The sequence below is a fragment of the Patagioenas fasciata genome, chromosome 5, assembly GCF_037038585.1.
Source record: "Patagioenas fasciata isolate bPatFas1 chromosome 5, bPatFas1.hap1, whole genome shotgun sequence".
Taxonomy (NCBI): Eukaryota; Metazoa; Chordata; class Aves; order Columbiformes; family Columbidae; genus Patagioenas; species Patagioenas fasciata.
In genome coordinates, this window is record NC_092524.1 from 19,209,158 (window position 1) to 19,236,778 (window position 27,621).

A 27,621-nucleotide genomic window follows, 5' to 3' on the forward strand; every position below is an offset into this window, starting at 1 on the left:
CAGAAATACGGATCGCAGTATTGAGGAATAAAAGTAAATAAATACACTTAGAGAAACACACCTCTGTTCCCCTCCCTGTTGGTGACACTAGTCCCAGGAGCAGGGGACAAGAGCCAGTATGGGGTCAGCTCCTTTTGCATCCTACGTGGTCCCTTTGCCATACAGTCCTCCCCCATCCCAGGCCCTTTTCAGTCATACCTTGTCCCATGGCAGCCCTGTCCCTCCTGTGGTTCTTGTGGCTCCAGTTTATTTGGGTTTTGTGGTGTTTACTGACCTTAAATACAATTTTTTCTTTTTCGGTGGAAGTGATGTACACCCCTTTCACATGTTCAGGTGGTTGTGTTGGTTTTGGCTGGTTCAGTTTCCTGGAATGCAATGAGAAAATTTCCTAAAAGCCTGGGGGAAAGTTCCTACAAAGCAAAAGGGAAAATTCATGAAAGCCAATATGGGGATTTCCGGAAAGCAAAGTGAAACCATCCTAGAAAGTTACAGTAAAATATCCTGGAAAATGAAGGGGAAATTTATTGCAAGATTGTGTAGGAATTTCCTTGAGAGCACTTGGGGGGAATTCCTCAAAAGCCAAGGGGGAAATATAAAAATGGGGTCAAGAAAGAGCGATGAGGGGCAGCACTTGGGCCACATGACCTGCCCGATATAATGGTTATTCACTGATTTTGCTCTAATTTAATGCAAAACTCCACATAACCTGCCCCACAATGGTCCAGGGCATGGGGTGACCATTTTCTATCACAGGCAGCTGTGTCTGGACCTGGGTTACTGGTAACCAGCTGTAGCCGTGGCTGGGAGCTGCTTCCCCTTTCTGGGGTGGGGGGATGTGCTGCCGCTGGGTAGTGGCCACAGGACCCTGCTCCTGCCTCTCCCTCTCTTGCTTTGGGGCCCTGGCATGGCTGGTGGCAACCCCCACAGGGTTCATCCCTGTGCAAGGGTGGTGCTGGCCCTGAAACACACATTTGGGGCCAGTGCACAACCCCAGTGTTGATTTTCTTTCTTTTTTTTTTCCTCCTTTTTTTTGCATAAAACCGTGATGCTGTCACACTGGGCAGCAGCACCAGCCAGAGGTACTTGGGATGCCCATTACCATCCCCAGGAGCCCCCAGATCCTGCCAAGGCAGGTGCAAGACGCAGAAACCACGTGCAGTAGCTCCCAGCCCCTCTCCTGCTGTGGTCCACGACAGCTAGGTGCTCCGCTGCCCACCTTTGCAGATGTTCAACCAGGTGTGGTGCCAGGCAGCAGGGCCAGGCCCATGGGAGTGCTTGGCTTTATGGGAAAAGGGTGCACCGGGAAACTGGTTCTCGGATGCAGGAAGCACAGCCAGCGCCTGCTGCCCTCCTGGATTTTGCTTGTATTTTAAAATTTTTTTATAGCAAACCTTTAATGTGGAAACTAGGGCAGCCTGAAAGAAGAAGAATTAAAAGAAATTAAAATAAATAAACAAATAGAAAAGGCATGGGAGTTTCCAGTTCCAAGGCTAAGACCTGTGTGCCTGAGCTGTGCTGCTGGTGCTCCCGGAAAACGCCAGTGGCGGTGGGTGCAGCTGTTCCAGGGTGTCCCTTCCACCTGCCTGCCCTTTGCTTGTTGCAAACCTGCATTGTTTAATTTCAGGGGGCAGCCATCCTGCACCAGCACTTTTGGGGCCACAGCAGCCCGCGGGGAGCAACCCGAGTGTGGGGTCATGGGCGATTTGGCCAGGGGCTGATCCTGCACCGCCGGTGCAGGGCCAGGTTTACATCTGCACTGTTTTTACTCACTATGAGTAGGGGGAAGGGGCTGCGCGGGGCTCTGCAGTCAGCATCCCCCGTGGGGGTGGCTCAGGCTAGGGCCAGATCACCCACCCGGGCACGCCAGTGGGACTGGGCGGGGACCGCTGCGTGCGATCCCCCGCGGCGCGGGTGGCTGCCGGCAACACTTTCACTTTCGGAAGGGTCACATGATTTCCAGGAAACTGGGCGCGACTGGAGGGGGCGGATAAAAGGGCCGTGCGGGAGGCGGCGCGCCCCGAGCCGATCACTCACCCGCCCTGGGATCTGCAGGACGGGGGACGCCGCGGCACCATGGCAGCGCCGCAGAGCGAAGGGTAAGCGGCACCCCGGCATCCCCCGGCCCTTCTCGGGTCTCCGTGCCCGGGTGGCCTCGGTTTCCCGCCGCTGACGGCCCCGTGACCGCAGGGAGGCGCAGAAGCTGCGGTTCGGACCCTGGCTGGTGAACGCCGTCAGCAGCGGGAGGTACCAGGGACTGCGTTGGATCGATCCGGCCCGCAAGGCCTTCCGTATCCCCTGGAAGCACAATGCCAGGAAAGATGTCACCAGCAGCGACCTGGAGGTCTTCAAGGTGGGTGAGATGAGATAGGGGAACTGGGGAGGGTGGGATACCAGGCAACCCTGAAACCTCCATGTTCATGGAGCCAGGGTCTCCATGTTCACGCCCCCCCCCGCTCCCCCCTCCCCCCCGCTCCCCCCTCCCCCCCTCCCCCCCCCCCCTTCAGGCCTGGGCACAGGCGAGTGGTCGGTATGAGGACCCGGAAGACCCAGCCAAGTGGAAGACCAACTTCCGCTGTGCCCTGACAAGCACCCGCATGTTTGTGCTGCTGAAGGACCACTCCAAGTGTGGTGATGACCCACACAAGGTCTATGCCATCGCCCCAGGTAAGCCTGGCCCCATGGGGGATGGTGTTGGGGGTGGGGTGGGTGATCCCAGGGCACTGAGATTCCCCCACTCACACCGCTCACCCCACTCACATGGCTCTCCTTCCAGGCACCCACTGTCAAGGGGAGGAGGGAGATTTTGGCTGCCCTGACCCTGTGGTGGACCAGCAGGTGCAGGTAATGGATTGGGCACAGCAGAATAGGGGAGTCCCCACTTGCACTGCTCAGGCAATGCAATCATCCCCTATGTCCTTGGGGTGCACCCAAGCTGGACCACAGCACCTGGCTGATACACAGGGCAAGTGGAGATTGGGTGTCCCTCATCCTCAGTGGTAAGACTCCCCCTCATCCTGCTTCCCTTCACAGCTCAACCCCCAAGACATGGCTGCAGAAATTGCCCCCCCAGGTAGGTACTTGTCCCCCAATGTTTTTGGCGGAGGTACCCCAGTAGGCTCAGGCAGGGCTGCTTTTGAGGTTGTGAGACCTCCTACCTGCTGTGCCCCTTCTCAGGTGGCACTGACCCCACACAGCCTTCAATGATGGAGGACCTGGAGTGGGTGCTGAAACAGTGCGCCATCTCTTCCCACAACCTGGGCCCCCTGAACACATCCTGGATACCTTCAGGTGAGACTGACGCTATGGGTGGGAGACCCGAGTCTTTTCCCACCAGCGATTTCTCTGCAGAGGAAGCCCCCCACCAGGACACCCTGCTCCAGCCTCACCCAGAGCCCAGCCAAAACAACTGCATTGCCCCACCAACATTTCAGCAATGGGTGCCCATGGCAGGGCAGCCTCTCTTGGCCACCTACAGCCTCTCAGGCCCCATGTTGCTGAGTGAGCAAGGTGAGTGCTGTGGGGCAGGATCCAGCCCCAGGTGTGTGAGTGCTGTAATGGAGTGGGCCACGTGCACCCCATGCCAAAGCAACACCCCACTGCACTGCACCCCCCCCCCCCCGAATCACAATGCTGATGCCTGTCTCCTGCCACAGGGGCCATGCCACCACCATGTCATGTGCCAGAGGTCACGGTCCCTGTGCCGTCCCCAAGGGAGGTGATGCTCTTCACCCCCACTGCACTGCCGCCACTGGAGGATAACTCATGTGAGTGTTATTATTAATAGCTATAAATTATAATTTTATATATAATTGTTAATAGTTACTAATGTTTGGGGGGGGGTGGGAAGGGGGAGCATTTGGGTTTGGGGAATGCAGCTGCTGATCACTACCTGGTGCAGGTGGTATCATCCCCAACCTCGATGTCAGCATCTACTACCGGGGGAGGCTCTTCCACCAGGAGGAGGTGGTGAACAGCCGGTGCCTGCTGGTGTACCAACCCTTCGACCCAGCGGTGGCTGGGTGCCCCGGGCACCTGGTGCACTTTCCCAGCCCCGCCGAGCTGGCTGATGGCAGGCAGCGGCGTTACACTGAGGAGTTGCTGGGTGGCGTGGGACTGCAGCTGGAGCAACGTGCTTGTAAGCTCTTTGCCACCCGCCTGAAGAAGTGCAAGGTCTTCTGGGCACTGTCCCGGCAGCTCGAGGGCACCGAGGAACCCTCACCAAACCTGCTCTGCCGGGACCAGGAAACCCCCATCTTTGATTTCAATAAGTTTTGCACAGGTGGGCAAGGGAATGGGGGAGGACGGGGGGGGAGTCCCTCACAAGCATCTGAAGTCTCCCAGGCTCACCCCAAAACTGAGCCCTGTCTCCCCTTGCAGAGCTGAGGGACTTCCGCAACAGACAAAGAAAGCGGTCCCCTGACTTCACCATCTACCTCTGCTTTGGGCAGTCCTTCTGCAATGCCAAGCCCAAGGAGTCCAAGCTCATCTTGGTCAAGGTGCAGGAATCAACACTCACCCCTGCTGCCCAAGGAAGGGGAGACTTTAGGGGGCCAGGGGAGATAGGGATCTGAGTACTCAAGGTGGGGTGGGGGGTGGTCCCTCAGGGTCTGAGAGAGATGAGGGGTCCGGGTACATCAGGAGGGGTGGATCCTTGCCGGCATGTCTGGTAGCCCAAGGAGGGGAACCCTGTTTGTCCAGGGACATGGGGATCTGGGTACCCAAGGAGGGGATACTTTGGGGTCTGGAAAAAATGAAAGAACTGGGAGACAGGCGAGATGGCAGGGGCTGGGTGCCAAAGGAGCAGGACCCTGAGTGGCTTGGGGATGTGGGAGGGGCTGGGTGCCAAGAAAGGGGAACTCCTGGGGAGTAGGGGAATATGGAGGGGCAGGTACCTGGGGAGAAGACCCTTGGGGAACAGGAGTCCAGGAAGGGCCAGCCTAGGCAGGGAGCAGCTGCCTGGGCGAGGAGACAGGGTGGGGTGAGAAGCAGCTGCCCAGGGATGGGGACCCTCAGGGGCTGGGAAAGGTACAGGGTGCCATGCACACTTCCTCTGCTCCAGGATGGGGCTGTGCAGGCATTGCAGTCGCATCAAGCAGCTGTCCCTAACCCTGCTGTCCCCTGTGGTTTGCTGCCACAGCTGGTGCCCAAGTTCTGCGAGTACTGGTGTGAGCAGGTGCTGCGGGAGGGAGCCTCCTCCCTTGACAGTGGCACCATCAGCCTGCAGCTCTCTGACTCCTTCAGCCTCTTCGAGCTCATCGAGCAGTACAACATGCAGATGGACTGAGCCCCCCACTCCCCCCTCCTCCCTATGGCTGCACCAGCTTACAGGGAACTACTGGGCATTGGGGGCTGTGCAAACCAGCATCCCCCAGCAACACCGTTGTGGGATGCCGATAGCGGGGACCTTTTCTCCCTGGCTTCCTGCACCTCCACCTTCTGGTCCAGGAGCTCACACATAGCTTTTTCCCTCGATCAGCTGCTAAGGTGGGTTTGGGGAATGCAGTCATGCTACAGATTTATTTTCTTAAGTTTTCTAAGTTTAAATATATATATATAGAAAGGTGCTTCCTGCTTGCTGATGTTGCCTGGACATCTGCTCCCACTATCAGTCCAAGACATTCACCATTCACACCCCCATTCCCCAGAACCTTGAGGATGTGTCCCAGCAAAGCCCCTGCTGGCAGCAGGCTTGTACCAGAGCACTCATCAGCACATTTGTCCCCTTACATTTGTGTAAATAAGGTGACTAGCCATGCATGAAGGGATGTATTTATTTCTGTGCCTTAAGGCTATAAACATGCAAGCAAAGCATGTTGAGGACAGCTAGGCTTTGGCTAAACAAAAATAATTCTTTCTTCAGCAAGTGCTTCCACACGGGCCCAGAGTTACTCACTTGAAATGTTCTGGAAAAATAAGGCAGGAACTACATATGAATGACCCAGAGCTTGGCTCTGGGCCACAGAGGTAGTGGTATCTCAGGGAGGAGCACGGTAACCAGAGCTTTTCTGAAAGATGGGGTGTCCCTCCCCAGGCTGAAAGTAGCTGCCCTCCCTCATTTCAGGAAAAAGGGGAGAGGATGAGCCTGGCCACCAGTGTTGCACCCTGAGCAAGGGGAGGTGGCAGCCTCCTTACCTGCTGATTGACATGGATGCTGCTGTGCCCAAAGGTTGTGGTCCCATAGCTTGTCACATAATAATGAGCAGAAGTCTGCACTGGGGGCTCCTCCAGCTTCCTGGGCACTGGGGGGATGGGATGACATCATCAGCACCTCGGCCCCATGAAACCTTTAGCCTTTTTTTCCACCCTGAGCACTGTTGCAGCATAAACCCAGGACCATTGGGCTAACCTTTGGGCAGGAGCAGCTCTGTGCCAAAGCGGTGCCTGCATGTCCCACAGGTTTTAACATCTTCCTTTGTCCTGTGGAGGAAAAAGCCCTGAGAAGTAGAAGGAGCAGGAGCTGCCCTCAGCATTTCCCATGGAAGATGATACCAAGGTGATGGAAGACTTTCCACCTTGACATGAGGTCCTGCCATTAGTGGGACAGCTGCTGCCTTCCCTGGTGCCTGAGCACCTGAGCATATGAGATAGGGAACATGTGGGTACTTTGCCAGAATGGATATCACATGCCTGTCCCCGAGTTTCAGCTTTTTCACCTTTCTTTCCATGCTCGAGTTTCCCACACAACTAAATGCTAACACCATGTGGGACAAGGGCTGCTGTTGTCAGCAGAAAGGAAACATGATGACCAGCAAGTTTCACAACTAATTTCACATGGCTTTTAGAAGCTGGCCAGCCCCACCAGCATTGCAGTAGCACCACCCAGCTCCAGTCCTCGGCTTGGAGGGGCATGACATATACATACACGGCATTTGTGCCATCCATGTCTGGCCAGATGAGCTCCGCAGGACAGCCAGCTGTTCGGCACGGGCTCTTCATGCGCACATGCAGCCCTGGCCACTCCTCGGCAAGCTTCTGGACGATGAACACAACTGCCATGAGGAAGTCCCAGGCAACCTGGAAACCTTCCAGGCAAAAGAAGAACGTCTTGTTTACTCACAACCACCTGACTGTGGCAGCCCAGGAGATGCTATAGTGACGCATCACTTCCAGCCCACCAGACCACAGCCAGAATGGTTGGACCAGCTCCATTTCTGAAAGCTCACTGGCCTCCAAAGGGAATTAAAAGATAAGTGAGGTCCACAACTTGGAAGGCCTTTTTGCCTGTCACTTGGAGACCCAGCCTGAGACTGTACTCTGCTAGGACCTTATGGGAAAAGATGACCCATTTGCTCCATGAGAAGACTGAAAACTTGACTTTTCTCTTTCATGAGAGGAAGCCTGAACTGCTGGTGGACCCTGGCTGGACCAGAACATATGTCAGAGGCTTCTGGGATGCTCTGCTCAGGGGAGTAGATGTGACAGGGGAGCTAAGGAGAGACGTGATTGGGAGTCATGAAATAAGGGTCAGGGATCCATACCCATCCTTTCTGCTGGCTTTCTGCAGCGAAGCTCCAGGTAGCTGTAGGCCCTCTGGTTGTTCTCTTTGATCAGCAGAGGTTTGCCGTTGCATATGAGTAAGCAGGTCGCCTTGGCCACCCAGTGTGTGGAGTAAAAGGAGCAAGCTTTCACCAAGAGCCTGAAAGGAGAGTGCCCGCAGCTTTCACCACCATATTGCCTGCTTATCTCTTAACACTGGGAGAAAGTGTGGGACCAGGTAGACTTGAAAAATATGAACCAAATTTCAGTAGAAACAGAGGCAGACACTAAATGAGGACCCTGCCCTACCAAAAGCTCAAGCAGCAGGAGCTGCCTCTCAAGCCAAAAGCTGATTCTGGAGTTGGCCGTCAGATAAAACTCTTCATGTAAGTTGAGAACCCCACAAGGATGGGATACATTCCAGAAACTGGAATGGTCCCAGCACTTGTAGAAACTGGACGATCCTCAGGTGGGACTGGGAGGCCTCTTGACTAGCCAAAAACCACCCCAGATGAAAGGTGAACCAGAAGGAGTGTGGTCCTTGCTCAAGTCCAGGCAGTGAACATTGAAATGGCTCATCCAGGGCTTCACACATCTGTGGCAGAGCTGAGAAGCTGCCCTGGTCTCCTGAGTCCCAGCCTCATGTCTCAGCTGGTATGGTCTCAACAGCCAAGGGCTTGCTGATAGTCATACTGGCATTGCACTGAGCACACCCTGAACCACACAACATCATTGAGGGCTGGAAACCACCACTTACCTCTGGAAGAAACCCTCAGGTATTTCAGGTGAGAAGTAGGCACGGATATGGAGGTCCTCAGGGTGATCTCCTCCCCACACCTCGGAGACCTCTTCGGTCTGGTTCAGATAGGTTGGGAACAAGTACCAGGACTCGCCTTGGCCTTGTGTTGTCTCCCATGGCTTTCCAGGAACAAACTCACTGGCATGTGGGTTGAGAACTTCGGCATGCCTTACCTCCAGGCAGAGCTCAAAGTGCTCAAGGAGGCTGAAGAGCTTTCCTCTCCCTCTGTGGGGCTTGTATCCCATGATTTCCTCAAAGACATCCCGCATCCCTTCTGAAGAGAGCTGGTGCTTCACCAAGGCACGCACAGCCCGGTGGCACAGCATTGCCTTTGACTTGAAGGTCCACACCCAGTTGGACCTGTCTCTGATGGTGGCGTGTTCCCCAATCAGCGTGTCCAGAGGGATGCTCTCAAGCTGCTGAGCTAGGCAGTACCTCACAAGGAGCTGGGTGGGAAGAGAAGGAGAGACAAGACAGCAAAGAGAGTAGCCCAGTAAAGCTGCAGAGCTTGGGTCCTGCAGAGAAAATCATCCTGATCTGTATGCTCACCTTGAACATAGTTATTAGGAAGGTAGGCTGGAGAAAAACAGTGCTTTCCAGGTGCTTGATTTCCTCGTACCACACAACAAGCCCAATGCGGTGGAGGTACCTCAAGATGTCCTGAAGAAGCTCTTTGCCCAGGCTGGCCAGGTGCTTATACTGAGAGAGTTTGCTGAGCAGGTACTGGAGGTCCATCATACCTAGAAGGAGATGTGGGAGCTCAGCGCACATCTCTCACACACCAGCATTCCAAGGCAGATACCTCAGAGAACCAATAAACACCAGCAGCACCCAGCTTCACCCATGCCATTCCTGGGGAAGCAGTTGGAACCAGCACAGTGCTCAGTAGCTGTGGCCAAAAATGCTTTTCCCATCCTCAGCTGTCCCACTGCCACCCTGCAGCTCCCATAGTCTTCCTTTGCCTCAGTGATTTCAGCAGCCTGCCAGGACCTCAATGGAGCAGCTGAAAAACAAGGCTAATACTGTGTGTGTTTGTTTGTTTTCTTCATTGTTTGAGACCAGATCTGTTTCCAGCCAGAAAACCTCAGATTATCATTGTCCTGGTTTCAGCTGGGACGGAGTTAATGTTCTTCCTAGTAGCTGGTATAGTGCTGTGGTTTGGATTTAGTATGAGAAGAAGGTTGATGATACACTGATGTCTTGGTTGTTGCTAAACAATGTTTATACCAAGTCAAGGACTTTTCAGTGAGGAGGCTGGAGATGCACAAGAAGCTGGGAAGGAGACGCAGCCAGGACAGTTGACCTAAGCGGGCCAAAGGGATCCCAGAATGGTTGGGTTTGGAAGGGATGTCTGGAGATCATCTTGTCCACCTGCTTTAGCTACATAAACGAGGAGCCAAGCCTGCCTGCTTCTCCTGCTAAAGTCACAGGAGACACAGGGAGGGGCTAGCTAGGGTAGGGGCCATCAAATTAAGTTAGCAGGACAAACATTTGGAAACCACACAGAAGCATTAAAGATGGGGAGTTCCTTCCTGCAAGATTTTTTAATTGCTTGTATAGGGCAAAGGGGAGAAAAGAAAAACGTTACTGGAAAGAAACAAACCACACAATGTGGCCAGCTCAGGGTACCTCCAGCCATTGGCTGGAAAATGTTGGCAAAACCTCCTGGTGAAGACACACCTGGGCTTTTCCTATGCTTTTCCATAAGCACCTGCCTTGAGCCCAGATGCTTGTAATAACAGAGCTGGGTAGTAGTAGTAAATGGTCCAGCAGTAGCACTGGAATGTCTTCAGCAGTGACCCTGAACATCACATGAGCAGGGCCAGAAGGTGCAGCAAGCACTGGGAAGCCTGTCCCAACCACAGGGCAGCAGGTCTTCCCAGGAAGGTGCAGCAGGGGTGATGGATCACTCACCATGGTTTGCCATTTCCTCACTCTGTGTGATATCTATGATGGCAGCTTCCACCTGCCTGTAGATGGGCGGCAGCACTCGGACAACCTCAGGGAAGAGCTCTTCATTCTTCACATGCTCCAGAATAGTGGCCTCGAGCTTTCTGATATCATTGTGGTTTGTGCAGTTGACAGCAACTAAGTTTAAGACCTGGGAGACAGAAAGCACACACCTGCCAAAATCACATCCAGATGAATCTTTTAGCCTGTGAGGTAAAGGGCGGACATAATGCCAAGGAGGTCACCAAGGATGGGGTGCACTGCTGGCTCAGCTTTAGAGGGTGTTTCCCTCACACCTTTGCTCTTCCAGCAGTTCCTGGAAAATCACCTGTGAATGGCAAATTATCTCCCCCCCACTCCTACCCAGGTACTTGCTGCAAACCACAGGAGGAGATGCCCATCACCGAGCAGGGACAAGGACCCAGCAGGTCACAGCCAGAGGTTATCATGTCCACCCCAGCCCTGGGGAGCAGCTGCAGCAGCAGCCTGATGCATTAGCACCAGGTCACCATCACCAGTGGCACACTGGACCACCAGAGACAACACAATGGCCACAAACAGCAAAGAACGATGATAATCTCAGTCCTACCGTTAATGTGCGGCTCTCCATCTCCTTCAGCTTCTCCCACTGGTCCACATAAAACTCAGGCTCCTCACTGCCCTCCAGATTATTGATGAAGTGAGCGAGGTTCCTTTTTCTCTCCGCCAGCATGGCCGAGATCTTGGTCATGATGTTGTGACTTTTCTCCTCCACCTCCTCCTCCTCGCAGCAGTCCACATGGGTTCCCACAGGAAGCACCACTGAGTTTGGAACTCTCATGGACAGGTTGTTGATCCAGAAACCAACGAGCTCTTTAAAAGTCTTCTCATTAGTTTGGTACCTGGGGAGGGAGAGAAAGACAATCCCAAATTCATGTCTAACCCTCCAGATCTGCAGCCAGCTTCCACCAGCACATGCCTGACCATGCACCCCGTGCTGTCCTAGGGGCTTACTGGGGAGGAGCTCAGATCTCTTAAGCCATCATGGGCCATAGCCAAGCTCATATTTAAGTTTCTCATCCTTACTTAACCTAAGCCAGTTAAAGGTGAGTGTGTCTGCTGTGGGTGGGAGCATCCTTCTTTACCACAAAGCCCAAGCTTGATGCTCCCTCCACATTCAGGGAGCACCACAGAATACAGGAGGGCTCACAGAGGTATTTCCAAGGCAGAAAGGAAAGCTGTTTGTCACGTAAGGAGTTAATGCTTATCTAACTCCTCAAAACAAAGGACTTTGGTAAGGTGATGATACATCTAGTGGCTTAATTAGAAGAGTGATCCTCAAAAACGGAGAGAGGGAGAGCTAGCTACTCCAGTGGTGAGAAGACCAGGCATTGAGGTCTAGTGGAAATGGTGTGAACCCATACAGGGCTTCATCACCCTCTTTTTTCCTCTTTCACTCCACTTTGAATCAAAACCAGCTCAGTACTTACATGTGGAGATTGATGACAAGGATGACAAGTGCCTGTGGGGTTATGAACACATGGTGAGTCATGTAGTACTCTAGCTGGCCAGCAAAGTCCCAGAAGAGAAATGTGAAGTCCTCAATCTGGAACTCACTGATCTCTATACCAACTGTTCGTTCTTCCTTGGGCACTAGTTTGGTTTGCCCTTGCTTCAGGCTTTTGCAGATAGTGGACTTCCCTGCCAGCGAGGCCCCCAGGAACATGGCCTTGACCCTCTTGTCCTCCTGTCCAGAACTGTATTGAAGCTGGCTGAAGTAATTACGAATCTGCTGGATGCCACCAGCACAAACTTCACTAGGTGGCTCCCGGAGGGGGTTCCCATTTGCCTTGAACATTTTCAGGGATTGGCCCTGGAAGAACTCCTTGGGGAGCTGACGAAGGGTATTATTCTGAACATAGAGCTCTTGTAAGTGTCCCAGCTGCAGAACAGGCTGGGGGAAGGTCCGGAACAGGTTGTTGGAGATGTTGAGGTACTGGAGGCTGCCTTGACAAGCTGCCAGGTCCCTGGGGAGGGCACTGAGACGGTTGTTGTTCAGCCGCAAGTGTTTAAGCCTGGGGAGATGGGCAAAAACCCCCTCCGGGATGACTCGGATTTGGTTCTGATTCAGCTCAAGTTTCTCTAAACAGACAAGGCTCCGGATTTCACTGGGAAAGTCCACAATCTCATTCTTGGAGAGCATCAGCTTCTTCAGATTGCAAAGTTTAGAGATGCCAGTGATGCTCCTGAGCTTGTTTCTGTCGAGGTCAAGGCTCTCCAGTGCGGGGTTGCTCAGGACTGCTGAAGGCAGCACACGCAGCCTCTGGGTAGAGAGAGTCACGTCACGCAAATTGTCATCCTGCTCCTGACCTGGTCACATGGGACAGGGAAGGTGTTTAAGAGACACTTTCAATCTTTGGATTGCAGACCATTTTTTCCCTTGAGCTCAGCATGACTTTGGGATCATTTCAGCCAGCAAGGAAAAGCAGATGCAAAACACAGGAGCTGGTTGAACAGCATGACCACAGCTGCTGCTTGAGCAGATCCTCTGCCCTCTCAGGAGAGGAAGGACATAAGGATCTTGGCTGGGCCTGAAGACACGTGAAGAAATGGTGCCCACCAGACGTTGCCCAAGCACCCCATTAACAGCTTTGTTCCCCTTAAAGCACTGCAAGAGCTCCAGCCACAGATGCATCTACTTGGAAACTGGCAGTGGGCTGGTAGGGCAGAGCCCATGTTAGGAGAACTGCTCTCCAAGTAACTTGTCTAGCCTGCCCTCAGCTCTCGACCACAGCTAGGGGGATGTGTTGAGACCAGGGCTACTGAGTTCAGACATTTCCTCTCTCACATCCTCCCCCAGCTCCAGATGAACGCTACAATTCCCACAGAGAAGCTCCCAGTGTCAGAAGACGTGGGGAATAACGCAGGGACAGTGGGATCCCCTGCAGAACAGGGCACACAAGGAGGTACTTGGTGATGGCCAAGAACATCCCCAAAAGAAGGGTGTTTAGAGCAGAGAGGTTCGCACGCAAGAAGAACACCAGGAGGACGTGGGATGGGGATCACACGATACTAGAAAAAAACATGGTCAGATTTGCTTTCCTTTCCCTCGTTTCACTTCCTCACCAGACACCACCAGACGCAACATTCCCTTGTGCAAGCCACCCTGCTCAGGACCAACTCATCATCAGTTCTCAGCGTCACCACCTAAATCTGGGACATGCACGAGCCCAGCAGGAAAGCTTTCACCCTCCCCCACGTGCCTGGTCTCTCTTCCAGCACCACCAGAGAGACCAACCAAAGGGCTCCCACCACCACTCTCATTCAGAGCAGCAAAGAGCCAGGGCAGCTACTCACAGGCTCTGGGTTGGGTCATGGCCCTGCAGCGTGACACCAGCTGGATCCTCCTGGTCGCTCAGCCTCCCCCTTTCACTTCCTTCTGTCGTTCCGCTCTCCACCTCCCCAAGCTCTGCCCAGGAACCCCACCCTCTCTTCATCCATCCTCAGAGCAGCTCTCAACAACCCAAGCACCTTTGACAAGATACAAGGACCACAGGCATGTCCCAAAAGCAGCTCTGGAGGTCACCTATGAGACAAAGTGGCAGAATAGCCCCTGAGTCAACTTCTTACAGCAGCATCCCTGTCTTTGATAAAGGAGCTTTTGGGGTTACCACTGTTGCAGAGGGAAAGGACACTAACAAGAGATTATGCTAGTACCAAACTACTGCATCTGTTGAATAAATAAAATTTCTTACCTTTAAACAGGTGGCAGCATCTGATCCCAGAGGGTCAATCAGAATGAAAAACAACAACAAAATAACAAGTAGTACACACAGTATACTAGAAAAACTGCTTCCTAGAACATGCCAGAAGAGGCATTTTTAGGTATGCTTGTCACTGCCTCTCCCAAGGGGCAGCTTACAATTCAATGGATTGGTTTTTTAATGGTAGACAGAATGAAAAGAACCAGGATTTTTGTTCATGTAACTTCAGGGGAAGGCACGTGTGGAAGTTATTGTCTTCAGTTTCATTACTCCTCCAGGCAAGAGCAGGTACAGAGGTAACTGAAAATTAACTGTCCTTGCAGTACATGCACTCCTAAGATACCTTGCAACAGGCTGTTACATTTACTGCTTATTTACAGCTAACACCAGCCAAGAATTTAAAGCAGTGAATCAGTCAGAGGAACAAAACAGATTAACATTGTCTTCCTGGTCAACAGTGTAGTCACTTCTATTATTTGGTCAAGCTTTGTTTTTCACATCACCTACCCTTTTTCACTCATGCAGGCAGCTTATTCCAGAATTGTTCCTCTGATACCTCCAAAGGTGTCCAATTCCTAGCTTAAGTGTATTCACAACTAGATCATGTTATCTCGTTCTTGTGCCAACAGTGCCATAAGTTTCTGAACTTTATTTTTTAAGAAATCTATCAGCAGTGTTCACATTTACAACCCCATATCCATCTGCTAGGTATATACTCTAGCTACAAGTTCAGCTTTTAAGCTAAAGCTTATCTTCCCGCTATTCTTTTGCAGTCTTAGTGAGCCTTTGTTCCAAAATCTTCAAAGAAAGGCCAAAGTTTACAGCCCGGATGGAGTATCAGGGACTGATCTTTCATATAGGAAGCAAGCAGAGACAAGGAAGATCAACTCCAAAACACTCAGGGCTCACCTATAACCACTTCTGTTGGATGGTGAATGATAGGAGCGGAGCATTTTGCCACGAGTCCAGACAATACTGGTATATGGGCTTGTTTTAAAAAAAAAAAAAAAAAAAAAAAAAGAGTCCCCAAACCAGCTAAAATTACAGTATGCAACTCAAAATCTTATGATCCAAATTACAGTTCACTGAGAAGTTAGGAACATCACCAAGAGATCAACGAGCTTGTTATCTGTGAGTTTGCCTGTGGTCACCAGGAGGAAAAAAAAAAAAAAAAAAAAAGATGCAGTTACTTGCTTTATAAAACTCATCCCAGAGAGCCTGTTTTCTCTTTGAAGGCAGTCTTACTGCTTGGCTTCAAAGAGGGCAGTTTCCAAGCACACTCTGAAAGGTTAGGAAAGCCCTCACCAAGATGCATTGTTGCCATCTGGTCCAACATGTACATTCAGTTCCTATTGAAGGGAAAGTCAGTTTCTAAGTTGTAATTTCTGGTTTTCTCTTCAGCTTCTCTGTTAAATGTCTTATCCCTATCATTATCAGATGGGGAATGATGCTTTTTGTCAGGTCCAAGGGTGCTAAATATATTTGTAATTGACTTTCAGATGTTCACTTAAAAGACTGGTTGCTCTGCAGTACATGTGAACAAAGAATGCTTTTAAAGAAAGCAAGATGACGTCAGTATGTGTGCTGGACTCCCTTGCTTCTTGATAGGAAAAAGAGCCCTCCTACAGAGGAGGAGGAACAATTAATTATTAAACTCCAACCCTCTTCTAGAAACACAGTACTCCTTACACAAGAGCCAAGTGTGAAGGTTTATACAGAGTAGTCAGAGCAAAAAGCAGCTGTAAGACAAACAAATGACACCAGTTTTAGGACTAAAACCATTCAAAATAACTTTATAAATTCTGTCACACTTCTGCTTTGTACATCAGTTCGACCGTATACCCCCAGCTTGTTACTGGGAATTCACAATGCTTGCTTTTTGTGTGTTGTTTTTTTTGCCTGAAAGGCAGACAAAACCAGCCACAGTGCATTATTTACAGAAGTGCAACAGAGTCTCCCACCCCAAAATTAAACTTTTCACTAACAAGATACTTCCAACAGAATGCAAACAAACACCACAGCTTGAGCAGTGTTTCTGAAGTCAATTTATAAAGGTTAGCTCATTTCTGCAATCCCCAAATGACAGAGTGAGTAAAGCTTCGCTCACTATCAAATGGGCTAAAAATACAACATTTCAAGTATTAAATCAGAAGTTTCTAAAGACAATCTATATTTCGATAAATAAACACAAGAGAAACAATATACAGCTCTCAACATACTGTATATGAAAAGTGGTGTCCAGTTTCAAACTTTCAGCAACACAGGTGCACAGCCCAAAAATGTAATCAAAGTAACCCTGAAAACTGTAGCAACCTGGGAGTCCCAAATATGAATCTCTACAGCATTTCCACTCAAATTACTCTGCTGGTCTGAGGCATTTGATTGTTATTTAGTTCTACATCTGTAGGTAATCCAAAAAAGCCCAAGTTCATTCCCATATGGTAAAAATTCAAAAGAAGGTTGCGCAGGTATGTCCTATTATACTCTTGCTTCTCTGCACATTTTTGATGAGATGCAATTGCAGATCTATTATTCCCTCTGACATAGTGTTCATAGCCAAAATAAGTCCAGTCCAAGTCATGCAGGTTGTCGCTTGCTTTCAGTTTTCTACTTCATGTGTATCGTCACCATCAGATTTCTTATGTTTCCTCATATGTTTGTATTTTTCCACGTATGCCTTCACCAGATTAGCTACCTTCATAGGGTTGATCTCTCCACTTTTGCTATGGCAAATCTACAAGGGATTAGAAAAGGCATTTGGTCAGTTAACAGTATTACAGCACTTCAGGCAGGCAACTGACAAATGACAGAGAAGCACTAAGCTTCCCAGGAGAATTGATTCCTGCACAGGCCCTTGAGTCTCATAGCAGGATACATAAAGCAGAAAACTCAACAGGGTAAGAGTAGTATTTTACTTCAAGTATTCCAGAAATGGCCTGTGGCTTATCTACTGAGCACTAACTGAATGCAGAAGGACCTCTGAAAGCAGAATTATTCATTTTTACTACAGGCTTTTCCATCCACAATACATACTAATGAAGGAAGTGTTAATTTCCCATTTTTCTGATAATTTCTGATAATTTTCAGGAAGCGATTCTAAGATTAAAAGAATCTGGGAGTATTGAGAACCCATTCTGAGATGCAGGAGAATGGACACTACAAATAACTTTATCAGTGTTCAGAGAGTTCATGTGACTCCAGCAGCAATTTGTGTTGCTCAACTCTCCTACAAACCACACATGAGGTTCACATGGATCATGTAGATGTGAAATTGCAGCCATTATCTAAGGAATTTTGATTTATGATGGAATTTCTCAGTAACAGCAAGAATGCAGAGCAGGGAGAGAATAGAGTTTCCGAGGGCATCATTTGATTGCCTTGACCACAAGGGCATTACTTGCCCAAGACAACGCTTGCCAATCAGGTGTATTTTTTAGCCACAATCTGGTCAGCACTAAGATTTGAGATAAAAGTCAACATCAGTCAAATTGCAAAGCCCTCTTCCAAAGTTCACAGGCACCAAAGGTGCTCAAGGAATTACTGCACAAAGTGTTTTCTCACTTTACCAGAAACAGCTTGACAATTCTGGCTGAAGTTCTTAATGAGAGAGATTTGACCATCCTCACCCAAGGCATGAACATTTCAGCTCAGGCAGCTTACTTTAGCAATATTCCAGACCACTGAAAACATGATCTTCTAAAAGGAACAGTCTGACCATTCTCATCAATGGCACCACTCAGTCCTGCTTATAGCAACTACTGCTTCACCACGAGACTGCACAGTATGAGTCAGAGTCCAAAGATCTGCTGCTCAGCTACAGCATGTAATTGCAATCCAAAGTACTGCCACTTATTTAATGATCTGCCCAGCTCCTCATCTTCATTTCACTGTCACTTACCTTTTGCACTGCTTTTCGAACAATGTTCTTGTACTCTTCCTTTGTAATCTCCCTCTTCTGGTAAAAAGGCTTAATAGCAAGTTTCACTTCTTCCACAGCCCTTTCCTGCATGTGAAGCTTCTTCATGTACTGCACAGCAAAAAGAAGTTCATTACCTTGTGCTCTCTTGGGAAAGGTTTCTGAGTCTATTTTTCTTAGAAATGCTCTAACAATGAAAAAGCTCATTACACAGTTTCAATGGCCCAAGTGAGAGCTAGCCTCAAAGTGAGATCCTTTATTGTAAATTGCAGTCTTGAAATAAATAACAGGTGGCAGTACAAGGAACCCTTGTTTTATGTAACACTTATTCTATATTTTACAGAATATGATTTAACCAAGTCATTACAATGTCCACTTATCAATTTTGGTCTCCTCCTTCCCTTCCAACAGCTCTGAAGTAAACATACATCCATCAAAAGGCATCAGATTCTAAAAGCAGCAAGTCATAGCTGTGAATATAAAGCTTTGGGTAGCTCTAAAGGCATTCTGAAAAATCATGGAGTTGCCTATAAAGTAAGGACTACAGATGACATCAGAACATACTCTATGAAAACAAATTCATAAAAACTACTGCTCATAAATGGAGGTTCAGTGGGAAAAGTATATTACTGCTTTGTTTCATGGTACAAAGTAAATAATTGGCTAAGAAGTTTTTGTTCTTGTGTTAATGTCTCCATTAATACATGTCCAAAGTATTTAACTATCTCAGCATTTTCAGTGCTGATGAGCAGCAAGATACAGTCCTACCTCTCTATAGGACTGCTATGAGAATTGACATGAATTTCAGAGTTGGAGGGGAAAGGAGAAAACCAGTTGTTCAGAGAAACTTGAACATCACTGTATTTGGGAAGTCCCAAACATTCATGCAAGAAAGTTTCAGAACTTTAAGAACGTATTTTAGATGCTTTAATCCTTCTCTCTGATATTGAAACTAAGCAACAGAAAGTGGAACCAGCAAATGGAGTCAATCCCAAAAGAGTTCAAAGAAAGGATTGCCTGCTGCTCCTGGGATAGCACATTAAGTCACCAAAACCAGAACTGACAACAGGGGTTGAGAGAATACAGTACAGAGAAAGTTAAATACCCTCAAATTTCAAAAGTTCAAATAAACAGCTCATTAATGTTATGCATTTACTACTTGACAGCATTCACTCACTTCTTCATTCTTCATTTTATCCACTGGAGGTTTGGGTGCTTTGATCTTTTCTTCTGTGTTGCCAACAGAAGCAGTTTGGATTCCTGGTTCAGATGCAGTGGCCAGGGTACCCGGCTCTGGAGTCAGGCTCTGTCCTGCCATGCAGCTAAGTGCTGGAAGACTACTCTGCATGATAAACTGAATCGTGGACAGGCTGAAAGGCGTAAAGGGTGTAAGTCTTGAGGGCAGAAACGATGTCATAGGTACATTTTGACAGTACACCTGTGAAGCAGATAAAATTTTGTAAATGCTTGCACTTACAAGACAGATATTAGCATTTTCAGAGCACCTTCTATCCACTCAAACAGTCAAGCAATTACTGGTTTAAATCAGGGGGGCTAACATCCCAGCCCTCAACTAGGTCTCTGTGCACCAAGAGCTAGCACCAGCCCCACTCACAACTGGTGGGCAGCACAGACTGATGGCACAGATCAATGCCATCAGGCCAATTTTTACAGCCTGATCACAATCTGGGAGAAGCTCACAGCCTCTCAAACAGCACCATCTTTCCACAAATTACTGCTGAAAACAAAGACGCATGTATACAGCAGAGCTGAAAGAAAATGTGCTGCTTCAACTGCAAGGACCACCTGAGAGATTAAATGACTAGGGGACTGCTGAGGTGTATGTGCTATATGAAATGTACCACACGCAGAGGAAGGCAAACTCTGCCATGAGAGAATGTTGCACAACAAGGGCACAGATGAGGTGGGATGCCTTCCATGATACTCAGCTGCCAGAATAGGAACCAACCTGAGAGGAATCTAGATCAGGAAACATAGGTTCAGGAATCATATAATTGGTTGGAGGAGGCTCATTTAACTGCACCTGATTTAATGTTTGGTTCGAGTCCTCTGCTTTCCAGTCCCCGTCTTTTGCTTGCTGAAGTTTGTAAAACGGCATCCCTAGGTTCACCAAGAGAAAGAAAACATTTAAGAACAAAAAACTAACTGGCCAAAGATTCAAAGACAATGATTTTTAAAAAAATAAAAAGGATCTAACAACAAGACTAGCCATGAAGGGATTTTGTTTAGCAGTCATCAACATTTTAAAGCCTCTGATAATAGAGGACTCCTCATCCCCTTCAGCAATTGCTTTTTACTGAGTTTTCATAAGAACCAATACGAACCACACAAGCAACTCTGTCAACACACATAGCACAGGGTCCCAAGCCAGGCTGTTTCTAGCAGCTTTGGCTTGGCAGACCTCACAGGAGCAAGCTACAGAGATTTATCATGCTCCTTGGTTCTGAGTAATATTTATAAACTCTGAAGACAAAGCAACCATTCTAGTTAACTGCAGAAAGCGTCGAACGCAGGCTGCCAGTTCAGAGATTGGGTTGCAATATGTACTTCATGGCTGAACAAGCTGCTGCTGGCTGGCTAAGTGGTGCTGACAGTATGTCCTTTCTGATTCATTAACACAACTCACCTCATGATTTCAACAAGTGCAAAATGCTAGCTCTCATTGGAAACCACAGGATCACCCCAGCTCAGATGACAGAGCTGTTACACTACAAACAGGTTTAGTTAAGCACCAGAACCCTAGGCCTTATACAACCTGCTCTAACTGCTGTTTGTTTTCCAACAGAGATACATACTTGGAGCTTTTTCAGGAGACAACATGCCGCTTTCTTCCTCTTGAAGATTCCAGGTAACTCTTTTCACTGGTGCTTTTGATTTCAATGCAGGACCCTGAGGTACCATCTCCAGTTCAGGCTTACTGAAATTACTTGTTTCCTCATTTGGCACAAGGCACTCTGGTTTAACCTCCTTCACACAATCTGTTATTTCGCTTTTGGACAAGCGTTGAATTGGTGCAGCCTCAGTTGGAGCGTGCATGGTAACTTCTTCCTTTGAAGGTGGTTCCATCAGAGATGGACATAATGCAGAATTTTCTATTTTAACTGTAATCTCAAGGTTTGTATTGCTACAGCTACCAAGTGCTGCTGGATCACTACTATTCATTAATTCCGTTTCAGCAAAAGAATCCACCTTGCCAACTGGAACACAAATGTTTGTGATCTCTGGCACAGGGAATGCAGTTTCACTGGTCACTTCCTGACAGATGGGCTCTACTTTTATTGTTTTTTGGGCCTCTCCCATTTGAACTGGGGTCTCAGTCTGTATTTTCTCAAGTTTGACATTTGGTTGGATGACTATGGAAAACTCTTCCAGTACTAGCTCCTCCTTTGGCTCTTGGTTAAAGGAATGGGGTTGCTCCAGACACCCGGACACATTTTCAACTGAAGGTTTTTGATTTTTTCCTGATGGAGAAGGAGTCGAGGTCTCTCTTGATCTGTATTTTCTTTCTTTGGAACGTGATCTCGATCGTGGTCTTTTTTCCTTTGATTTGCTACTTTTGCGTTCCTGGGACTCAGATGCAGACTGAGACCGAGACCTCCACCTTCTCCTCCCCCGAGACCTGGATCTTGATCTTTTTCTCTCCCTTGACCTTATGCTACTATCCTTATCATACCTCTCATAGCTTTTGTCTCTCCTGTGTTTCTGCCTTTTAGTTCTCTCAATGCTACTTGATCGGGAACGTTCCCTCCATCTTGATCTCAATGGAGACTGTTTCTTCCTTCTCCTGTTAGCATAGAACTCAGAAGTACTTCCAGGACTACCTGAACGTGACCTAGATCTCCTTCTCTCCCTACACGAAGAAGTTTTTGCCTTTTTATCCTTGGTCTTATCCTTCATTTTCTTTTTTTTAGATCGTTCGTGACTGCTAGAACGGTCAGTAGAAGACCTCCTGCGTTTGGGTTTTAATGTGTGTGTTTTGCTATGCTCTTCTCCACCTGACCAAGATGTAGATCTGGAGCTTCGGTCCCTTGAGCGTCCTCTATCCCTAGACCCTGATCTGGATCTCTTGTGCCCTTTGACAAGTGCCTTCTTCCTTTTCATCTTCTTGCTTTGGGAGCTGGAGTTTGAAGAGGATCTGGAACATGACTGCCTCTTTGTTTCTTCTACCTTTTGGACGTTCTGCTGCCCATAATTCTTTGAGGGACCATCTGGTTCTAGTTTCACATTAATATTAGGTCTAATCAACTCTTCAGCATTAAAGAACACATCAGGGCTCTCTCTGCTTTCCTCCTTTAAGCACTCTGCATTAGAAATTTGCTTAACAGCAGATGAAGTGCAAGGACTGCTTAGAAGGTCTTCCTCATCCATATTGTCTCGTTCCTCTGTATCAGAGATCTGTTCAACAATCCTGCTTTCTACTGTCATGTCATCATGAGACTCTGTGTTACTAGATGGTACATCAGAGTCAGCTCCAGATCCAAATACATTTCCTATCATGTAAGGGGTGAAACGACGGACAGTTTGAAATGTTTGAACTTTTTGATTTTCAATGGAAATAGTCCTGGTAATATTAGTTAGCTGGATTCCTGAGCCAAGCCTTTCAGGACTGCTGCTTGCTGAACTTGAGTCTGATCCTGTTGGCTCAAAGGGATCATACATTTCACTTTTGACTTGCTTTTTCTTAACTAAGAGAAGAGGTGAAGGACTCTCTTTCTGTTGTGCTTTGTCATCCACAGGGTGGAAGGTGTTACAAAATCCTGGGTTAGACAGTCTGCTGGAATGCCCCGCATTTCCAGATATATTGATTTTAAAACTCTCAAAAGAGCTTGGGCCTTTGTTCCTTGAAGTGCCCAGCAGTGATGAACTGCTATACACACCTGTACTGGCAGAAGATTGCTGAGATTCCTTGGCATTTGACTTTTGACTTTCTACCTTGCTACCCCTTCCCAGCTGAGGAGTGCTCTCTTTGCCTGTCAGCTGGGTTATACAGGAGCTGGGGATATCACAGTTTTGGCTTCCTGCAGGTTCTGGCTCCACCCACTTGCTGCTGGCTTCCTTTTTAATCTTTGGTATCTTGGGAAGCTCAAAGATGTCAATTCTCTTGGGAGGTGGTTTTAATGGCTGCCACACAGTTACAGTTTTTGAGTCAGAATTCAAGTTACAGCTCAGGTGCTTTGCAGATGAGTCAGTTGGTGCAAAGTTTTTAGAGTTTCCATTAAATCTAGGCATTTCATCTAAATTGGAGCTGTGCCTGCTCAAAGCAGCTATATTCTGAGTCTGAACAGATCTAGGTGTCATTGAATATTCTGATTTTACAGATGCCTCTTCTGATGTACTCTGTGCAGGGTTTGCTGCAGGCTCAATCCTGCTCAGTGAGGGTGAAGGTGATGAAAACAAGCTTGAGGAGGAAGGTCTAGTACTCAGCCCCGGGGAAACTGAAGGTCCAGCAATGGAGCTGCTTGCTGTGGTCCCTGAGTGCACTGTACTCAGTTGGATGTTGAGTTCTGAACCATCATCCACTCTTGAGTCACTTGCTGATTTTCTATAAGGTGGAGCTATGGCATACAAGCAAACAATTAAGCTTTTCAGTACATATGTGGACACTTGCCCTCAACATTAAAAGAAATACTGAGCTAACTATTTTTAGTTCCACTTTGGTTTACAGACATACCACACAGTGATAAATGTAAACGCTAATGTTAAGAAACTAAATTTTTCTGTTCTGCAGATATCACCATATTTGTGTTTATTATCCTGTAGCCACTGACTGATAAAAATGCCTATAACAGAGGATTTTATATATACTTATTTTAAGAATAAAGCTCTAAACTTCAGTTTGAAGAGATTCTTTCCAAATAATACCACATCAAGGGAAGACAGCTGAAGATGCTAGCACATATTCTAGAGCTTTACTTTTGCAAAGAAACTTCTTGCTGAGGCCCTCATCACTGCTTTTCAAACCAAAATACAGTTCACAGGCATGGCAGCAATACATGAGAAACACCAGAAGAATTGGATATTAAGATATCTCTACTCTATCCAATCCTCTATTTTTTATAACAAAGCATGAAACTACACTGCAGTACTTTTGAAAGATGAAAACTGCCTGTTAAAACCAAAATCCTCCAGTAACATCTCGGCTCTGCAATTAGAACAAAGACAAGTAACACTGTTTCAGAGCATATGTAAGAATTTGATTAGATGGACTACTGCTGGCAATAACTGTATCTATCCTACATATACAAACCCTCAATAAGAGTATCTCTGTGTTTGAAGCTATGCAGCTTGTAGGACCAGGGCAGACATGGAGGAAACAAAGAGGCTACCTGCACTGTGAAGTGCCAAACCCTTACCTGCTGCCTTTGCCATCAGCGAACCGTCTCTGTTGATGACCACATCTGAACTACTCATCATGAGAAAGCTCTGTCCAGACAGGATACTTCCCAACAGATCAGGCACAGGAGCACCTTCTGCTTCTTGATCAGGACTCAAGGCAGGTACACTGCTTCTGCATGTTCAGAGGGGTTATATTTCCTTTACTCTTACAGCACTTGTTCTATACACACACATTACATCAAAAAGAAACCAAAATCAATGCCAAAAACAGAGGTCAGCCAGGGAAGTTCACTTGTAGTTTTGGTTTCACTACAGCAAGTCAGTCCCCATTCTCCCTCTGACAAAGAGAAGGTGAAGCTTTTACTGACTTCCTACAGGAACACAACAGGATAGGAAAGCATGTAATCATACCAGAGACCTTGCCATGCTCACTGTGTTGTGTATCAAGATTCACTTTCCAGTGCATTTTAGAGGCATTTTTGAAGCATAAACCATTGTTCAGCTCTTCAGAAGTATTTCTGTCCCAGCTACCTCTCTTGCTCCCACCAAATCACAATCACAGATGTATTCTTCAGGTTGATACTGCTATCTGAAAAAACTGATGCTGCTTGAACCAGTATTTAGCATCAGTCAGAATACACATAAATGGCTACTTGCAGGGTAGTTAAGAGCATGGCATAGAAAGAATTACACTGAAAAAAGCCAACAATGCTTCCACACATGGGACAACAAAAACACTCCCTTTTTTTGCATTACTCAATCATATGAAAATGGTTTAATTATAAGTACTCTGTTCTTGAAATATGGGCCAAAAAGGTTTGAGTGTTTTTGGTGCTGGGCTGTGGCTTTTTTTGTCTTCTTTCTTTGCTTTTGTTTTGTTTTTTAAAAATCACACCAACACAAAACCAACAACCTCAAAAGGGACCAACAGACCTAGCTCTTTGAGGGAGCTACATTTCATGTCTGTATGAGAACTAAGCAATGTACACCAAAAACCTGCGATAAGACACAACAGAAATACAAAATGGGAAGAACAGAAGAATCAGCCACCCAGGCCAGACCAGGAAACTCACTGCAGTCCAGGCAAAACAAGCCTTTAAAAAAGCTGAATTTCAGTTAAACGGTTCTACCTTCCAAACGATGTGCTACTTGCATAACTCAGAGGACAAGAAAAGCTTCCTAAAAGGTTTCCTTCAGGACTGAGATGGGAAAGGTAGAGAAATATTCCAAGTTATAGAAATACACTACCTTAATCCTGAGAAACCAACCTCTGCCATAAGGCAGGTGGGTTAGAGGACAGGTATGTAAACTTCTCACACCTTTAATAATTTAAGCTGAGCTCTGTCTATTTCTCCTAGTGTTCAGCTCTCTCAACCTTGCAGTTTTCTGTGACTTGGTTGGTACCTGCCTCAGTCACTTTCCCCATCCCTTTTCTTCTCATTATGCTCCTGCTCCTTGTGTCCTACCCCTCTGCACTGCATCCTATCCTAGACCCCAGTCCTGAAAACCCACTGCGGCTGCCAGTGGGAAGCACCCAGTAACACTTCCTGGCCATGGCAGGCACATGGTCACACAATTTGCACACACAGAGACATCTGTCAGACAGCAAAGCAACTGTTAAAAATTGCAGGAACAAACAATGTTTTCCGTAAATTTTCTGAGCTACAAAAAATGGCAGAGGAATTGAGTGAAGTGGGTACATCCCTCATCTCCTCTGGATGTGCAGTTAGATTTCCCAGCCCTCTCAAATAAGCAAGTGGTTTTTTTTAAAGGTTAATGAGACAGGGATTTTTGCATGAAATACTGTGATTATTTATCTACACAGGTGCAAGCATGCGTGCATACGCACACACACTTTCAAAATACACAGGGTAAGAAAACAGTTAAACCAGGATGATCACCTAGGTCACTCTTCTGTTAGGTTCATTAGACAATTTAAAAAAAAAAAAAAAAAAATTTGATAGATTTTTACCTGGGCAATCCCACAGAAATGGGTCTAGCTACAGGACGGTGAGACCTCAGTGCTGACTGGGAGAGAACTCTTCTTTTGGCACTCACTGGTGAATCTGGATTTGTTGAAACCTCTTCGTTACTGTGGGTAAAACACACACACCTTGAAATTGTCTGAATGTTTTTCATGTCAAATAAATGAAGCAGATAATACTACTAGGACAGATATGGTTAGTGAGCATTGCTTGTTTTATTATGATACATTATACAAAAGATTTGTGCAATGTACTTATTTTCTGTGGCTACATAAATAGAACAGCCACCAGAGATTCAAATGTAGATTTATTTTTTAAATATTAAATGATTAATTTCCTTTTATTAAAGGATCAACAAGACTTATTCACCGGAAAATTAAATTTTACTAACGATACTTTCAGATGCCCCTTCCCCAAAATCCAAAGCTTAAGAGAGACACAAACTATGGCATAGTAAGATTCCTCCTTAATTTAATGTGTCTGGAAAAGTGAAGATGGGAAAAGGAGAAACATGGAAGATTCCATAGGTCCACTTAATTCTATATGAAGCCACTCTATTGTATACCAAATATGCTAGCTATCTTCACTTAAATAGAAAATGACTGATTAGGATCCAACTTCTTCAGACTCCAGCCTTTCAATAACCTTATAGATCTTATTAAAGGTTTTCATGAGGCTTATTATTTCAGTAAACCTTTTTAAAGAAGGCTGATTCTTTAGAGCTCAGCAACTCTACCAAGAAGGAAAGAAAGAACAGGGCAGTACTTTATGACAAGCTGTGTATCTGAAGCTGCCTTCAGGTGTGAGCTCTACACTATGCAAATAGTTATATGTACAAACAACCCAACACTTATGAAAATTACCAGGCCCCTGATAATAATCCAGAGATATCTTACCTTTCATAAGGATCCAATGCATACGGATCTCCAAACACAGACAGAGAAGGTGCACCAATATCTGCTCTCATCAGACCAAGAGAGGGCTCCGTTGGTTTGTACACAGAAGGCAGTGAGGCCCCATGCACAGGTTTACTAAGACCAAGAGTTTTTGCAATACGGGAGCGAGTAGTAGCCCCATTTTTCATCTGGGCAGATAAAGAGATTGGGTTATTTTATGTTACGGCAAGTATATATCCAGGGTTTAAAGCCCCAACTTCCTCACTTCGGCTAAGTACAGTCATCAGGTTACTACTGTTGGTAGTAGAAGTGGTGTGCATTTATTGTCTATATTTGTTTTAAAGCATTTATTAAACTTCTAACTATGGCCTACATGTCACTTCATACAGAGACTACATATATCAGATTTAAGTGATCAGGTAAGTTTCTAAAAGTCCCTAATAATGTCATTCAAAATGGTCAATTCTTTATTATAGGCTGGAGGGACAGTTATAGCTGT

The 27,621-nt window shown here is 47.2% G+C and overlaps 3 protein-coding genes across 6 annotated transcripts in view; 1 reads left to right on the forward strand and 2 right to left on the reverse strand.

Annotated features, from left to right (window-relative positions):
• Window positions 1-1,972: 1,972 nt before the first annotated feature.
• Window positions 1,973-13,085, forward strand: IRF7 (interferon regulatory factor 7). 2 transcript variants are annotated; one of them, XM_065839153.2, is made up of 10 exons: window positions 1,973-2,096; window positions 2,188-2,350; window positions 2,505-2,664; window positions 2,774-2,841; window positions 3,031-3,070; window positions 3,175-3,507; window positions 3,654-3,764; window positions 3,899-4,279; window positions 4,378-4,496; window positions 5,060-13,085. In XM_065839153.2, the coding sequence occupies exons 1-10, from the start codon at window positions 2,074-2,076 to the stop codon at window positions 5,282-5,284; spliced, it is 1,623 nt and encodes a 540-aa protein (XP_065695225.1). In that variant the 5' UTR covers window positions 1,973-2,073; the 3' UTR covers window positions 5,285-13,085. The 2 variants fall into 2 exon arrangements, with proteins under 2 accessions (XP_065695225.1, XP_065695226.1); XM_065839154.2 differs by having other exon boundaries at window positions 5,138-13,085.
• On the reverse strand, window positions 5,764-13,580 carry LOC136102498 (malignant fibrous histiocytoma-amplified sequence 1 homolog). The gene is made up of 11 exons (XM_065839607.2): window positions 13,562-13,580; window positions 11,695-12,574; window positions 10,815-11,106; window positions 10,190-10,376; window positions 8,825-9,015; window positions 8,234-8,721; window positions 7,479-7,636; window positions 6,863-7,022; window positions 6,347-6,417; window positions 6,133-6,239; window positions 5,764-5,903 (listed from the first exon to the last, which is right to left on the reverse strand). The coding sequence occupies exons 1-11, from the start codon at window positions 13,578-13,580 to the stop codon at window positions 5,886-5,888; spliced, it is 2,571 nt and encodes an 856-aa protein (XP_065695679.2). The 3' UTR covers window positions 5,764-5,885.
• Window positions 13,581-15,732: 2,152 nt separating this feature from the next.
• The window catches only part of PHRF1 (PHD and ring finger domains 1), a 29,020-nt gene continuing 17,131 nt past the window's right edge, over window positions 15,733-27,621 (reverse strand). For 2 of the 3 annotated variants that reach the window (XM_071809040.1, XM_071809039.1), the window contains exons 11-18: window positions 27,123-27,310; window positions 26,214-26,333; window positions 24,259-24,413; window positions 20,701-23,460; window positions 19,854-20,005; window positions 19,062-19,322; window positions 17,867-17,995; window positions 15,733-16,702 (exon numbers count right to left, since the gene is read on the reverse strand). In XM_071809040.1, coding sequence (XP_071665141.1) covers window positions 16,568-16,702; window positions 17,867-17,995; window positions 19,062-19,322; window positions 19,854-20,005; window positions 20,701-23,460; window positions 24,259-24,413; window positions 26,214-26,333; window positions 27,123-27,310 — 3,900 coding nt within the window. In that variant the 3' untranslated portion in view covers window positions 15,733-16,567. The remainder of the gene's footprint in view (window positions 16,703-17,866; window positions 17,996-19,061; window positions 19,323-19,853; window positions 20,006-20,700; window positions 23,461-24,258; window positions 24,414-26,213; window positions 26,334-27,122; window positions 27,311-27,621) is intronic. The other variant, XM_065838323.2, reaches the window with a different exon arrangement.